Here is a 16,882-nt window from a genome sequence, read left to right on the forward strand (position 1 = left end):
AGGACAGAATATGTGCTGTAGGTTACAAGGCTCGCTGGGTTCAACACTTAAAGGAAAACTCCACGCCAAAACGATATTTTGGTATTTGTTTCATGAGAAACAAAATACCAAAACATGTGAAACATTTTGGGGCGATATCAACAATTGACTAATGAAACAAATGCCAAAAGATAGTTTTGGGGTGGAGTTTTCCTTTAAGTGGGCCTAATAATCATTTACGGTTTAGCTCGCTAGAGAGACTTCATAATCTAAATGTAGTGATGGAGTCTTCTAGCCTGCGTAATAAACTAATAGGGATGAACAGAGAAAATACAGTATGACTGTATAATGATAGGGATGAACAGAGACACAATACTGTATGGCTGTATAATGATAGGGATGAACAGAGAAAATACAGTATGACTGTATAATGATAGGGATAGACAGAGACACAATACAGTATGACTGTATAATGATAGGGATGAACAGAGAAAATACAGTATGACTGTATAATGATAGGGATGAACAGAGACACAATACTGTATGACTGTATAATGATAGGGATGAACAGAGACAATACTGTATGACTGTATAATGATAGGGATGAACAGAGACAATACAGTATGACTGTATAATGATAGGGATGGACAGAGACACAATACAGTATGACTGTATAATGATAGGGATGAACAGAGAAAATACAGTATGACTGTATAATGATAGGGATGAACAGAGACACAATACTGTATGACTGTATAATGATAGGGATGAACAGAGAAAATACAGTATGACTGTATAATGATAGGGATGAACAGAGACACAATACAGTATGACTGTATAATGATAGGGATGAACAGAGAAAATACAGTATGACTGTATAATGATAGGGATGAACAGAGACACAATACTGTATGACTGTATAATGATAGGGATGAACAGAGAAAATACTGTATGACTGTATAATGATAGGGATGAACTGAGAAAGGGATGAACAGTATGGCTGTATAATGATAGGGATGAACAGAGAAAATGCAGTATGGCTGTATAATGATAGGGATGAACTGAGACACAATACTGTATGACTGTATAATGATAGGGATGAACAGAGAAAATACAGTATGACTGTATAATGATAGGGATGAACAGAGAAAATACAGTATGACTGTATAATGATAGGGATGAACAGAGAAAATACAGTATGACTGTATAATGATAGGGATGAACAGAGAAAATACAGTATGACTGTATAATGATAGGGATGAACAGAGAAAATACAGTATGACTGTATAATGATAGGGATGAACAGAGAAAATACAGTATGGCTGTATAATGATAGGGATGAACAGAGACACAATACTGTATGACTGTATAATGATAGGGATGAACAGAGACAAAATACAGTATGACTGTATAATGATAGGGATAGACAGAGAAAATACAGTATGACTGTATAATGATAGGGATGAACAGAGACAATACAGTATGGCTGTATAATGATAGGGATGAACAGAGACAATACTGTATGACTGTATAATGATAGGGATGAACAGAGAAAATACTGTATGACTGTATAATGATAGGGATGAACAGAGAAAATACTGTATGACTGTATAATGATAGGGATGAACAGAGAAAATACAGTATGACTGTATAATGATAGGGATGAACAGAGAAAATACAGTATGGCTGTATAATGATAGGGATGAACAGAGAAAATACTGTATGGCTGTATAATGATAGGGATGAACAGAGAAAATACTGTATGGCTGTATAATGATAGGGATGAACAGAGAAAATACAGTATGGCTGTATAATGATAGGATGAACAGAGACACATAGTATCAATTCACTATCCCATTACACCTTTCTCTCTGCGAGATGTTGAGGTTGAATGTGTTGATCAGATGAGGTTACTGGAAAAGTTACAAGTGCCATTATCTTTCCCCCCCTATTCTAGCCTGTTTCTTCCTGACATGGCCTTAGTCCCAAATTGGCCCTTGGGGCTCTGGTCAAAAGTAGTGTATTATAAAGGGAATGGGGTGGCATTAATGATGCAACCATAGCATTCATCAACACAGCCTTGCAATCTCCATTTGAAACATGTATAGTATATATACACAAAAGTATGTGGACACCCTTTCAAATTAGTGGATTCGGCTATTTCAGCCACACCCGTTGCTGACAGGTGTATAAAATAGAGCGCACAACCATAGACAAACATTCGCAGCAGAATGGCCTTACTGAAGAGCTCAGTGACTTTTAATGTGGCACAGTCATTGGATGCCACCTTTCCAACAAGTCTGTTCGTCAAATTTCTGCCCTGCTAGAGCTGCCCCGTTCAGCTGTTAGTGCTGTTATTGTGAAGTGGAAATGCCCAGGAGCAACAGCGGCTCAGCCGTGAAGCGGTAGGCCACACAAGCTCACAGAACCCTAAGATCAGCATGTGCAATGCCAAGTGTCAGCTGAAGTGGTATAAAGCTTGCCGCCATTGGACTCTGGAGCAGTGGAAACTCATTCTCTGGAGTGATGAATCATACTTGACCATCTGGCAGTCCGACAAACAAATCTGGGTTTGGCGGATGTCAGGAGAACACTAGCTGCCCCAATGCATAATGCCAACCATAAAGTTTGATGGAGAAGGAATAATGGTCTGGGGCTGTTTTTCAAGGTTCAGGCTCCTTAGTTCCAGTGAAGGGAAATCTTAACGCTACAGTATACAATGACATTCTAGTCGATTCTGTGCTTCCTGTGGCAAGAGTTGGGGGAAGGCTTTCCTGTTTCAGCATAGCAATGCCCCTGTGCGCAACGCGAGGTCCATACAGAAATGGATTGTCGAGATTGGTGTGGAAGAACTTGACTGGCTTGCACAGTGCCCTGACCTCAACTCAATTGAACACCTTTGGGATGAATTGGAACGCCGACCGCGAGCCAGGCCTAACTGCTCAACATCAATCTGACCTCACTAATTACTCTTGTGGCTGAATGTTCAATGCAGCAATGTTCCAACAGCTAGTGGAAAGCCTTACCAGAAGAGTGGAGGCTGGAACAGCAGCAAACGGGGGACCAACTGCATATTCATGATTTTGAAATTGACAGGTGTCCACATACTTTTGGCCATGCAGTGTAGTTTCCAACCATAATTGTTCCCCAACAATGACTGTGGATCTGTCTCAATGCGTTAGTCACCTGCAATACCTCAAACAGTACTGGTACTATTTTGTCAAAACTTGGGTGAATGATGAGTCTTGCCATAAAGATCTGGCATTTGCAAAATGACATGGATTGGCCCAAAGTGGGAGCTAAAGTAATTAACTGAAAATGTGTTATTGCGTGTGACTATCTCAATTGTCCTTTTTCTTTGGTGCCGACATCTTTGCAGTTGCCTTGTTAAATGTGATTTGACTCAGTGAGCAACAACCATTATAATGTCCTCTCCTTCTTGAGGTTTCCTAACAAAGACAAAACACACTTGCAATGAGCAGCTTTTTCCTTTGCAAATTATTATCTACTTAGCGAAGGAAAATCACTTGACTTGAGTGAAACAATGTTACTTTCGGCTGTTTTTGTTGTTGTTGCTCCTCTTGTTTGTTTGGCCTCGGAACCCAACCAAGCAGGCAAGAGACCTAACTCCCTGGCAGAGAGTACACAGGCCCTCTCTCGCTGTAGTCCACTCTATCTGATAATGATGGTGATTGTGAACAAGCCAACTGCTTTATTCTGCCAAACGAGCAATAAACAGACACCTGAAATGACCTTGGACCAGTGAACCAGGAACCGGTGAAACAGGGGGCGGGGGATGGTTGATTATGATTATGGACCAGGGGGACAGGCTCTTACATGTTTGAGTTGTGAACCGGGCTCAGGCTCTGATGCATTTGAGAGGTGATCACCATGTCATCATGGACATAATGAGTTGGACATGGCTGGCCCTGTAGTGCTGCTCAGATCTGACCTGCTGCATCAACAGGCTATGGGGAAGATCCAGAAGATCCCTCCCCTCTGACCTTCTCCTGCAATGGCCTTTGAGAAGGAGGCGAGGAGTATGTAATTGATATTCTTCCTGTGTTGACGGTAACCTGACCTCTGACACAACAGTCAATATGCTTCAAAATAATTATTTTAGCCATCTGCGTTGTGTTCCACCTATGGTTTTACCACACAACTCAGACTTCAATTAACAGTATAAACAGTACGGCTGGGAATTGCCAGGGACCTCATGATACAATATTTTCACGATACTTTGGAGCCAATATGATATAAATGTATGTATTGCGAATCTATATGTATTGTGATTTGGTACTGTGATTGCGATTCGCATTAATTTCCAAAAGTTCCAACTAGAGGTCGACCGATTAATCGGCATTGGCCGATTTGAAGTTTTCATAACAATCGGTAATCAGCATTTTTGGACACTGATTATGGCCGATTACATTGCACTCCACGAGGAGACTGCGTGGCAGGCTGACCACCTATTACGCGAGTGAAGCAAAGAGCCAAGGTGAGTTGCTAGCTAGCATTAAACTTATCTTATTAAAAAAAAAAAATCACAGCCTACTTCGCCAAACGGTGATGATTTAACAAGCGCATTTGCAAAAAAAGCACTGTCGTTGAACCAATGTACCTAACCAAAAACATCAATGCCTTTCTTAAAATCAATACACAAGTATATATTTTTAAAGCTGCATATTTAGTTAAAATAAATTAATGTTAGCAGGCAATATTAACTAGGGAAATTGTCACTTCTCTTGTGTTCGTGCAAGCAGAGTCAGGGTATATACAGCAGTTTGTTGCGAACTGTGTGAAGACCATTTCTTCCTAACAAAGTCCGTAATTAATTTGCCAGAATTTCACATAATTATGACATAACATTGACGGTTGTGCAATGTAACAGCAATTTTAGACTTATGGATGTCACCCGTTCGATAAAATACGGAACGGTTCCGTATTTCACTGAAAGAATAAAATGTTTTGTTTTCGAAATTATAGTTTCCGGATTTGACCATATTAATGACCTAAGGCTCCTACTTCTGTATGTTTATTATATTATAATTAAGTCTATTATTTGATATTTGATAGAGCAGTATGACTGAGCAATGGTAGGCAGCAGCAGGCTCGTAAGCATTCATTCAAACAGCACTTTCCTGTGTTTGCCAGCAGCTCTTCGCAATGCTTGGACGCACAGTGCTGTTAAACTCCCGAGATTAGGCTGGCAATACTATAGTGGCTATAAGAACATCCACTAGTCAAAAGGTTAATGAAATACACATGAGAGAGAAATAGTCCTATAATAACTACAACCTAAAACTTCTTAACTGGGAATTTTGAAGACTCATGTTAAAAGGAACGACCAGCTTTCACATGTTCTCATGTTCAGAACAAGGAACTTAAACGTTAGCATTAAAAATTAAAAATAAAGTTTTACATGACACATATTGCACTTTTACTTTCTTCTCCATCACTTTGTTTTTTCAATATTTAAACCAAATTGAACATGTTTCATTATTTGAGACTAAATTGATTTTTATTTACTATTTAAGTTAGAATAAGTGTTAATTCAGTATTGTTTATTTTTACTATTTTTATTATTTATTTATTTGTATTATTTTTTTAAATCGGATGATTAATAGGTCTCGGCTTTTTTTAGTCCTCCAGTAATCTGTATCGGTCGTTCAAAAATCATAATTGGTCGACCTCTAGGTCCAACCAGTCAAAATCCCTTGTTTTTGAGACAGGGGTGTCACGGAATCTGTACGTTGTATTCATTAAGTATGTTGTAGCAATTTTTTTAATATTCATTATGATGCATTGCAATATTGTTTTTCGATCAACAAAAAAGTAAAAAGTGAAAATAACAGTGGTCATTTGCATGACAATTAATCATTACCCAAAATACCTAAAATACCTAAAATACCCTCCCACAACATTACGTATGTATCCATCCCTTCTGTTTCCACTGGACATCCCTGAGGAATAGTCACTGAACAATATCTGAGTTAGTCACATGAACTGGTATGCAATAATATATCAAACATTTAATGGATGCAACATTAAAGTAAGGAATAAATTATATTAAATAAAAGTCCAGTATTGGGCTCCCACGTGGAGCAGCGGTCTTAGGCGCGGCATCTCAGTGCAAGAGGCGTCAATACAGTCCCTGGTTCGAATCCAGGATGTATCACTGGCCATGATTGGGAGTCCCATAGGGCTGCGGACAATTGGCTCAGCGTCATCCAGGTTTGGCCGGGGTAGGCTTTCATTGTAAATAAGAATTTGTTTTTTATTTCACATTTATTTAACCAGGTAGGCCAGTTGAGAACAAGTTATAATTTACAACTGCAACCTGGCCAAGATAAAGCAAAGCAGTGCGACAAAAACAACAGAGTTACACATTGGATAAACAGTCAATAACACCATAGAAAATCTGTATACAGTGTGTGCAAATTAAGTAAGGAGGTAAGGCAATAAATAGGCCATAGTGGCTAAGTAATTACAATTTATCAATTAACACTGGAGTGATAGATGTGCAGATGAGGATGTGCAAGTAGAAATACTGGTGTGCAAAAGAGCATAAAAAAACAAACAAATATGGGGTTGAGGTAGGTAGTTGGATTAATAATAGATAATTACAGATGGGCTGTGGACAGCTGCAGCGATCGGTAAGTTGCCCTGACAGCCGATGCTTGAAGTTAGTGGGGGAGATAGAAGTCTCCAACTTCAGTGATTTTTACAATTCGTTTCAGTCATTGGCAGCAGAGAACTGGAAGGAAAGGCAGCCAAATAAGGTGTTGGCTTTGGGGATGACCAGTGAAATATACCTGCTGGAGTGCGTGCTACGGGTGGGTGTTGCTATGGTGACCAGTGAGCTGAGATAAAGCAGGGCTTAACCTAGCAAAGACTTATAGATGACCTGGAGCCAGTGGGTTTGGCAACGGATATGTAGCAAGGACCAGCCAACGAGAGCATACAAGTTGCAATGGTGGGTAGTATATGGGGCTTTGGTGACAAAACGGATGGCACTGTGATCCAATTTGCTGAGTAGAGTGTTGGAGGCTATTTTGTAAATGACATTGCCCAAGTCAAGGATCAGCAGGATAGTCAGTTAAACGAGGGTATGTTTGGCAGCATGAGTGAAGGAGGCTTTGTTGCGAAATAGGAAGCCGAGTCTAGATTTAATTTTGGATTGGAGATGCTTAATATGAGTCTAGAAGGAGCATTTACAGTCTTGCCAGACACCTAGGTATTTGTACTTGTCCACATATTCTAAGTCAGAACCGTCCAGAGTAGTGATGCTGGTCAGGCGGGCAGCGATTGGTTGAAGAGCATGCACTTAGTTTTACTATCATTTAAGAGCGGTTGGAGGCCACAGAAGGAGCGTTGTATGACATTGAAGCTCGTTTGGAGCTTTGTTAACACAGTGTCCATGAAGGAACAGATGTATACAGAATGGTGTTGTCTGCGTAGAGGTGGATCAAAGAATCACCCGCAGCAAGAGCGACATCATTGATATATACAGAGAAAAGAGAATTGAACCCTGTGGCACCCCCATAGAGACTGCAAAACGTCCAGACAACAGACCCTCCGATTTGACACACTGAACTTTATCTGAGAAGTAGTTGGTGAACCAGGCGAGGCAGTTATTTGAGAAACCAAGGCTGTCGATTCTGCCGATAAGAATGTGGTGATTGACAGAGTCGAAACCTTGGCCAGGTCGATGAAGATGGCTGCACAGTACTGTTTTTTTAAATCGATGGTGGTTATGATATCGTTTAGGACCTTGAGCGTGGCTGAGGTGCACCCGTGACCAGTTCAGAAACCGGATTGCATAGTGGAGAAGGTACGGTGGGATTCGAGATGGTGGGTGATCTGTTTGTTCACTTGGCTTTCGAAAACTTTTGAAAGGCAGGGCAGGATAGATATAAGTCTGTAACAGTTTGGGTCTAGACAACAACAACAACGGGTAAATGGCGATGAATGGGCAGAGGGGGTCAGTTAGCTACACACAGAGCCTGAGTTAGAGCCTGGGGCCGACAGATAAACAAAATGAAGTACCGTGTTAATGAACAGTAGGCATCAGCTGTGTAGCCGAGTGATCATAGGGTCCAATAAGCAGCAATGGATGAAACAGGGAGCCGCTCCGCAGTAGTCACTACGCTAGGCAGAGCGGGAGACACAGCGCTCAGAGTTAGCGGGCCGGGGAAAGCTGGGTCCTCACCGACATCAACAACAGAGGCCGGTTGAGAGCACATCGGCCGGAATACGTCAGCAGACCAGTCGTGATGGATCGGTGGGGCTCCGTGTCGACAAAGGGTCCAGGCCAATTGGCAAGAGAGGTATTGTAGTTGGTGTACTTTGTTTGCTAGCTAGGGAAATGGGCCTAGCTCGAGGCTAACTGGTGCTTGCTTCTGGACAAGGGCGTTGGCCACGATAGCCATTCGGTAGCAGCTAGCTAGCTGCGGTGATCCGGTGTCATGGTCCAGGGTTTGCGGCAGGAATCCGGTGATGTGGGGGGGAAAAAGCAGTCCAATATGCTCAGGGCTGATATCACGCTGTGCAGACTGGCAGATATTATCCGGGCTAAAGCGGCTGGTGACTGTGCTAAAAGGTAAAGACTGCTAACAGTGGCTAACAATGACTAAATAGCTAGTAGATAATTAGCTGGCTAGCTTCTGAAGTCTAGCTCCTGATGGAGGTTCCAGTTATAAGGTCTAAAAAAAATAGCAGATCCGTACCACGTTGGGTGAGGCGGGTTGCAGGAAGGTATATTTAAGAAAAAAATGGAAAAAGAGTTAGAAATGTATATAAAAAGGTGAATGATAAATGCTGATTTTTTTTTTTTTACACGTGACAAAAAACAAACATGTCCTGCTTCTACACCATCTTGAGAAAAAAAAAAGTTTATAATTTAGCCCAATTAAGTTACATCATGCTGGATATCAAAAAAAGCATATTTCTACAATTAGGCCAAGGCTATTAACACAGAAGAACAGTTGACCAATTACATTAAAGATGCGCTTCTGTAAAGAGGATAAGCCCTGTTTGGAAATGAGCAGCTATAATAACTGGACTCCAGAGAAATTCTGCAGAGTGAGATGAAGACTTGTGTTGTCGGGCCACAGATAACTGTCGATTCGAGATACTTCAGAGATGTTCTGCGCTTCCCCAAACAGAGTTGTTACTCTATTATTAATTAAATTAATTTTAAAAATCTGATTAAAATTCAATGAACCAAAGTTCAGAGTAAGGTTTTGTTATTCTAATTAAATCATATCCAAGGCCATGGATTAATGATGGAATTCTGTTCAAATAAATCATAATAAAGTTTGATCAGGCTGCAACTCAACAAGCAGAGTATTGACTTGAATAAATTAATACAGACTTTCCTCTATTAGTTCAGGTCACTGATCTGATTTCCTCTCATTACGTCAAACAGATGAAGATGTAATTGAACTTGATGTTTCTTTGTAGGCAAGAGTTCAGCAGAGGACAAACCATGAATACCTGTACCAGCCTCTATTCACATAGGATACAAAAAGCTTACCCCGAATCTGAGAGGACCACAAATGGGGATAATGCTCTATGCTCCAAAAGAACTGCATGCTCTTCCCCAGCCGCACCACTTGGCTTACCAAACAAAGTGGCAAGTCAGGCTGTTGATGTTTCTTACAATGATTGATACAGACTTAGTCATTTAAAAACTGTGCCTTTACCAAACAGGTGGGTGCTCAGATAGGTATGTAGGTACAATCAGTACACCCACCCGGCTCAGAACAGCTTTAATTTGCCAGGGCATGGACTCTACAAGGTGTCAAAAGCATGGGCCAGTATTCCACAGGAATTTAGGTGGGAGTAACATTCTTGATACACACGGGAAACTGTTGAGCGTGAAAACCCTGCAGCATTGCAGTTGACAGAAACCGGTGCGCCTGGCACCTACTCTCACAACCCATTCAAAGGCACACATACACAATCCATGTCTCAAGGCTTAAAAATCATTCTTTAACCTGCCTCCACCCCTTCTACACTGATTGAAGTGGATTTAACAAGTGACATTAATAAGGGATCATAGCTTTCACCTGGATTCACCTGGTCAGTCTGTAAAAGAGCAGGTGTTCTTAATGTTTTATATACTCATATACTGGGCCTTCAGAAAGTACCCACACCACCTGACTTATTGCACATTTTGTTGTGTTACAGCCTGAATTCTAAATTAATTACATTTCCCACCCATCTACACACAATACCCCACAATGACAAAGTAAAAACATGTTTTTATAAAAATGTCAAATTTATTGAAAATTAAATATAGAAATCTCTCATTTACGTAAGCATTCACACCCCTGAGTCAATACATGATAGAATCGCCTTTGGCAGCGATTACAGCTGTGAGTCTTTCTGGGTAAGTCTAAGAGCTTTGCACACCTGGATTGTACAATATACGCACATTATTATTGTGAAAGTTCTTCAAGCTCTCTCAAGTTGGTTGTTGATTATTGCCAGATTGCTATAGATTTTCAAGTTGCTTTAAGTCAAAACTGTAACTAGGCCACTCAGGAACATTCAATGTTGTTTTGGTAAGTAACTTGGCCTTGAATTTGTCTCCCAGTCTGTTGGAAAGCAGACTGAACCAGGTTTTCCTCTAGGATTTTGCCTGTGCTTAGCTCTATTCCGTGTCTTTATATCCTAAAAAAAAAAACTCCCTAGTCCTTGCTGATTACATTGCATACCCATAACATGATGCAGCCACCACCACACTTGAAAAAAAGAGTGGTACTCAATGATATGTTTGGGGCAAATCCAACACAACACAACACGTTGAATTCAGGACTTAAAAGTTATTTGCAGTTTTACTTTAGTGCCTTGATGTAAACAGGATGCATGTTTTGGAATAGTTTTTATCCTTTTCACTCTGTTATTTAGGTTAGTATTGTGGAGTAACTACAATGTTGTTGATCCATCCTCAGTTCTCTCCCATCACAGCCATTAAACTCTGTAACTGTTTTAAAGTCACCATTGGCCTCATGGTGAAATCCCTGAGTGGTTTCCTTCCTCTCCGGCAAGTGAGTTAGGAAGGACTTCTGTATCTTTGTAGTGAAAGGGTGTATTGATAGACCATCCAAAGTGTAATTCATAACTTCACCATACTCAAAGGTATAGTTAATGACTGCTTTTTTTTGTAGCCATCTACCAATAGGTGCCCTTCTTTGTGAGGCATTGGAAAACCTCCCTGGTCTTTGTGGTTGAATCTGTGCATGAAATTCACAGCTCGACTGAGTGACCTTACAGATAATTGTATGTGTGGGGTACAGAGATGGGGTAGTCATTTAAAAAGCATTTCAAACACTATTATTGCACACAAGAGTCCATGCAACTTGTTAAGGACATTTTTACTCCTGAACTTATTTAGGCTTGCCACAACTAAGGGTTTGAATGCTTATTGACTTAAGATTAATTTGTAAATTGAATTCCCCTTTTACCTTATGGGGCATTGTGTGTGGGTCAAATAACACAAAATCTCAGGCTGTTAGACAATAAAATTTGGGAAAAGTCAAGGGGTGTGAATACTTTCCAAAGGCAATGTAGGTAGTAACTCACCTGCTCTAGCAGCAATGAGGTGTGTGGTTCTGCCAGGGTCTTTAGAGCGGAGCAGGAGGCCCTTTCCTATCTTTGCTCCCAGGGCCTTGGCGTGGTAATTCTCCCTGGTTCTCTCCATGGGGTAATTGGTGGGGTACAGTCCAGAGAACACAATGGTGGTGCCCTCCAGGCTCCGGGCCTTCAGCTCCGGGACGATCTTCCTGATGTCAGGCATCTCTGGGCGTTCCTTCCCGAGGAAGGCGCTGTAGCGGGCGTAGTACTCTCCATGGATACGCTCCAGCACCTCTTCTAGGTAGATGAGGTGGTCATCCTTGTCCACCTCCCCTTTCTCTTCCTCTTCCTCCTCCTCCATGCTCGGGTCCAGAGACTCCTCCCCCATGGTGACTCCTGACTGTTCACTGTTCTGGGACTCTGTCTCAGCCTCCCTCCGCTCTAAGCGCCCGTTCTCCTGCTCCAGGTCTGGAGGGAAGACAACCTCTGACCCAGATGTCTCATCTGAGGTCTCCCCTACTACCGCGGAGCTGTTCTCACTCTCCCTTCCTCCAGCCCCACCTGATGGCTCCTCTACTGCTGCCTGCTCCTCCCCTTCCTGTTTGGACTTCTTGGTCTGGCTGGACACCCCGTCCCTCTCGTTGTCTGATGAGGTGGGTTTACCCGTAAGAGAGTCAGCGTCACTGTCGCTGGACAGGTCAAAGTCCAGGTTGCTGTTGGGCTCATGGAGGTCTGGAGGAGTGGATGATGGAGGAAGAGGAGTGGAGGAGGAGTTCACCCCACCCGGAAGGGGAGCTTCCTCCCCTGAGCCCAATGTCCTGCTGCCATCCTTCCCCTTTCCATTCCCCTCCGCTTTCATCTCATCTTTCACATTCATCCTGTCGCTCACCTGTGCTGCCGCGCTGGCCTCGGCTCCCTCGCCCTGACCCCGCTCCTCCTCCACAGCCTCGACACCGTCCGGTTGAGTCCGTTCATTAACTGCTGAACCCTGAGTGGCTGAGGGTGCTGTTGACTCCCCCCTCCCTCCATTGTTGTGGTCTTTGGCCCGTTGTTTCTTAAGACCATTACTCTGCTCCTCTGATGCAGACGACCCCCCAGATGGCCCTGTTTTAGGCCCTGTTGTCCCTGACGTTACTGCTGGTTCTGAGGCCTCTGCTGGTCGGCTGGCCTGGCTGCCTGCAAGGGTAAAACATAACAAGCTGAGAATTAGCATATTAAAACACACGCACAGACATTTTGCCACTTAAAATCACTAGACTAGAAGGTGTCTGTGAATACCTTCCATTGACGTTGTTTTAGCAGAGGTGTAAAAAGTAGTACTTTCAAGTACTTTTACCCAAGTAGTTTATGGTATCTGTACATCCCTACTGTCTCTGCTCTGGCGGACTCACTAAACAAACATGCTTAATTTGTAACTGAATTCTGAATCTTGGAGTGCGCCCCTGTATATTCGTACATTTTAAAAACAATAAAAAATGGTGCCGTCCGGTTTGCCTAAAAGAATTTTAAATGATTTCTACTTTTAATACTTTAGTTCATTTAAAACCAAATACTTTGACTTTTACTCAACACTATTTTACTGGGTGACTAACTTTACTTAAGCAATTTTCTATTAAAAAGGTACAGTTGAAGTCGGAAGTTTACATACACCTTTGCGAAATACATTTAAAATCAGTTTCACAATTCCTGACATTTAATCCTAGTAAAAATTCCCTCTCTTAGGTCAGTTAGGATCACCACTTTATTTTCCGAATGATTTATTTCAGATTTTATTTATTTCATCACATTCCCAGTGGGTCAGAAGTTTACATACACTCAATTAGTATTTGGTAGCATTGCCTTTAAATAGTTTAACTTGGGTCAAATGTTTCAGGTAGCCTTCCACAATAAGTTGGGTGAATTTTGGCCCATTCCTCCTGACAGAGATGGTGTAACTGAGTCAGGTTTGTAGGCCTCCTTTTTCATTTCTGCCCACAAATGTTCTATGGTAGAGGTCAGGGCTTTGTGATGGCCAGTCCAATACCTTGACTTTGTTGTAATGAAGTCGTTTTGCCACAACTTTGGAAGTATGCTTGGGGTCATTGTTCATTTTAGAAGACCCATTTGCGACCAAGCTTTAACTTCCTGAGTGATGTCTTGAGATGTTGCTTCAATGTATCCACATAATAGTCCTGCCTCGTGATGCCATATATTTTGTGAAGTGCACCAGCCCCTCCTGCAGAACCCCACAACATGATGCTGCCACCCCGTGCTTCACTGTTGGGATGGTGTTCTTCGACTTTTTAATGACAGTTTTGGAGCAGTGGCTTCTTCCTTGCTGAGCTGCCTTTCAGGTTATGTCGATATAGGACTCGTTTTACTGTGGATATAGATACCTTGTACTGGTTTCCTCCAGCATTTTCACAAGGTTGTTGATTTGTACTTTTCGCACCAAAGTACATTCATTTCTAGGAGACGGAACGTGTCTCCTCCCTGAGCGGTATGATGGCTGTGTGGTCCCATGATGTTTATACTTGCGTAGTATTGTTTGTAAAGATGAAGGTGGTACATTTAGGTATTTGGAAATTGCTCCCAAGGATGAACCAGACTTGTGGAAGGCTACAATTTTTTTCTCTGGAGGTCTGATTTCTTTTGATTTTCCCATGATGTCAAGCAAATAGGCACTGAGTTTGAAGGTAGGCCTTGAAATGCATCCACAGGTACACCTCCAATTGACTCAAATGATATCAATTAGCCTGTCAGAACCTTCTTAAGCCATGACATAATTTTCTAGTTTTCAAAGCTGTTTAAAAAAGGCACAGTCAACTTAGTGTATGTAAACTTATGACCTACTGGAATTGTGATACAGTGAATTATAAGTTAAATAAGCTGTCTAAACAATTGTTGGGAAAAATTGTGTCATGCACAAAGTAGTTGTCCTAACTGACAAAACTATAGTTTGTTAACAAGAAATGCGTGGAGTGGTTGAAAAACGAGTTTTAATGACTCCAACCTAAGTGCATGTAAACTTCCGACTTCAACTGCATCTTTACTTTTACTTAAGTATGACAATTTGGGTTATTTTTGTCCCAACACTGTTTTAGGAGGTGTAACTGAATGAAGGCAAATTGACCTGTGGCCACTCTGAGGCATTAAACCACAGCATTGAGAACATTATATGCATCAAAACTATGGTTAAAGTGCATGCCTCAAGACAATGTTCTCCAAAGCACTTTATCCTCTCAGTAAATCTACTCACTATTTTGAAAACATAAATATGCCCATCACTGGGTCTGGCAGCAGAAACTAGTAAATTATAATACATTATTTATATGAACAGCATAGAATGAAATAGATGTAAAAATCTGGCTTCTCTACAGCCTCTGTGTGAAGAATTTTCAGGGTGGGGAGTCAGGGTGGTGACAGACCAGGGTGGGGACAGACCATGGGTGGGGACAGACAGCTCATTACCGAGCTCAGTTCACAATACATGTAGGCCCATCATCTCACCATGGTAACTTTTTCATTTTGTTCTACAGTAATATAAAGACCAAATGCACATCTAATTTACACATCTCCATCTGGCTTACAGGGGTGAACTTGTTTTTTATTTTCTTTTTATAGGAAAGATCATATAAATATTTTTAAATCTTTGCTTTAAATCAGAGCATCCAATAGAACTCAGTTAAACAATTATTTATTCAGACCCATAAAACATTGAATAAATCTTTGTGAAGAGAAGTGAAAGCCTTCTGCATCCAAATGTAGTTTGATATTATTCAAGGACATCATTAGAATGACAAAGGACAAAGAAAGAGACTTAATTTAATTTGAATGCGAGGAAGGAATGAAGCAACGAGAGAAAGGAGGTAGGCTAATAACATTAGGGGAAATATTATGAAAAGGTATATGCCTCAGCCGGCTACTTATACAAATAGGACCTATTATACTGGCAAATTAAAGTAACATTCGCTAGCCTATAGTTGTAACTTTGTAGGCCACATGTGTTGCACCTGTTTTCATTTATTTACCCAAGCAAGCTACATCTATGGGCTTATGTTTTTCTGTCATGCATAATGTGAAGTAGCCCATGTCATATACTGTACACACACGTGTATGTGTGCCATTCAAATCAAATTTTATTTGCCACCAAATACAACAGGTATTTAAGTTAAGAAAGGTCCTGGGCTGGCATGGTTGGACATACTGCCAAAATCTGTTTGTCATCAAGGCAAAGGGTGCTAAAATCCAAACATTGGAGACAGCTTATGGTAGATAAATAGACATTAAATTCTCTGGCAACAGTGGACATTCCTGCAGTCAGCATGCCAATTGCATGCTCCCTCAAATTGAGACATCTGTGGCATTGTGTTCTGTGACAAATGTAACCTTTTATTGTCCCCAGCATAAGGTGCACCTGTGTTATGATCATGCTGGTTAGTCAGCTTCTTGATATGTCAAAACTGTTAGGTGGAAGGATTATCTTGGCAAAGTAGAACATTTTTAGACAAATAAGTTTTTTTTTGCGTGTGGAAAATTTGTACACAATTGCATTTTATTGACAGCAATTAGAATGCACCAGGACACCATGACAAGATCCTGAAACCCATTGACATGTCATTCATCCCCAACCATCACCTCATGTTTCAGCATGATAATGTCGCAAGGATCTGTACACAATTCCCGGAATGCTGAAAATGTCCCAGTTCTTCCATGGCCTGCACACTCAGACTTGTCACCTATTAAGCATGTTTGGGATGCTCTCGATCAACACATACAAAAGCGTGTTCCAGTTCCCACCAATATCCGGCAACTTTGCACAGCCATTGAAGAGTCGAACAACGTTCCACAGGCCACAATCAACAGCCTGATCAACTCTATGTGAAGGAGATGTGTTGCGCTGCATGAGGCAAATGGTGGTCACACCAGATACTGACTGCTTCTGATCCACGCCCCTACTTTTTAAATTTTATTTAAAAAGGTATCAGTGACCAAAATATGGATATCTGTGTTCCTAGCCATGTGCAATTAATAGATTAGGGTTAGGGAATGTATTTATTTAATTTGATTGGTTCCTTATATGAACTAAGTCAGTAAAATCTTTGAAATTACATTCATAATTTTGTTCAGTGTCTAAACATTTTTGGGAAGAGTTTGTAAAGTTTTCCTCTTATTCACCAGTCACAATGTGTCCTGTTTTGAGGTTCAGAACATTCTTGTGAACAAAACTGATTAAAGTTTTAGTGTGATGCTGCATCATGAAGAGGAGTTTTGTGGCTGACAGTAGTTCACTGTGATCTAATTTGGCTTTGTATGAATCATTTAACCCTCGCTACGCAGA

The 16,882-nt window shown here is 41.2% G+C and overlaps 1 protein-coding gene across 2 annotated transcripts in view; it reads right to left on the reverse strand.

The window, feature by feature from the left end:
• Nucleotides 1-16,882, reverse strand: part of LOC118399457 (RNA polymerase II subunit A C-terminal domain phosphatase-like) — a 130,715-nt gene that overhangs the window by 101,152 nt on the left and 12,681 nt on the right. For both annotated transcript variants that reach the window (XM_035795555.2, XM_035795554.2), the window contains one exon: nucleotides 11,572-12,738. In XM_035795555.2, coding sequence (XP_035651448.1) covers nucleotides 11,572-12,738 — 1,167 coding nt within the window. The remainder of the gene's footprint in view (nucleotides 1-11,571; nucleotides 12,739-16,882) is intronic.

This window comes from Oncorhynchus keta, chromosome 20 (assembly GCF_023373465.1).
Source record: "Oncorhynchus keta strain PuntledgeMale-10-30-2019 chromosome 20, Oket_V2, whole genome shotgun sequence".
Classification (NCBI taxonomy): domain Eukaryota; kingdom Metazoa; phylum Chordata; class Actinopteri; order Salmoniformes; family Salmonidae; genus Oncorhynchus; species Oncorhynchus keta.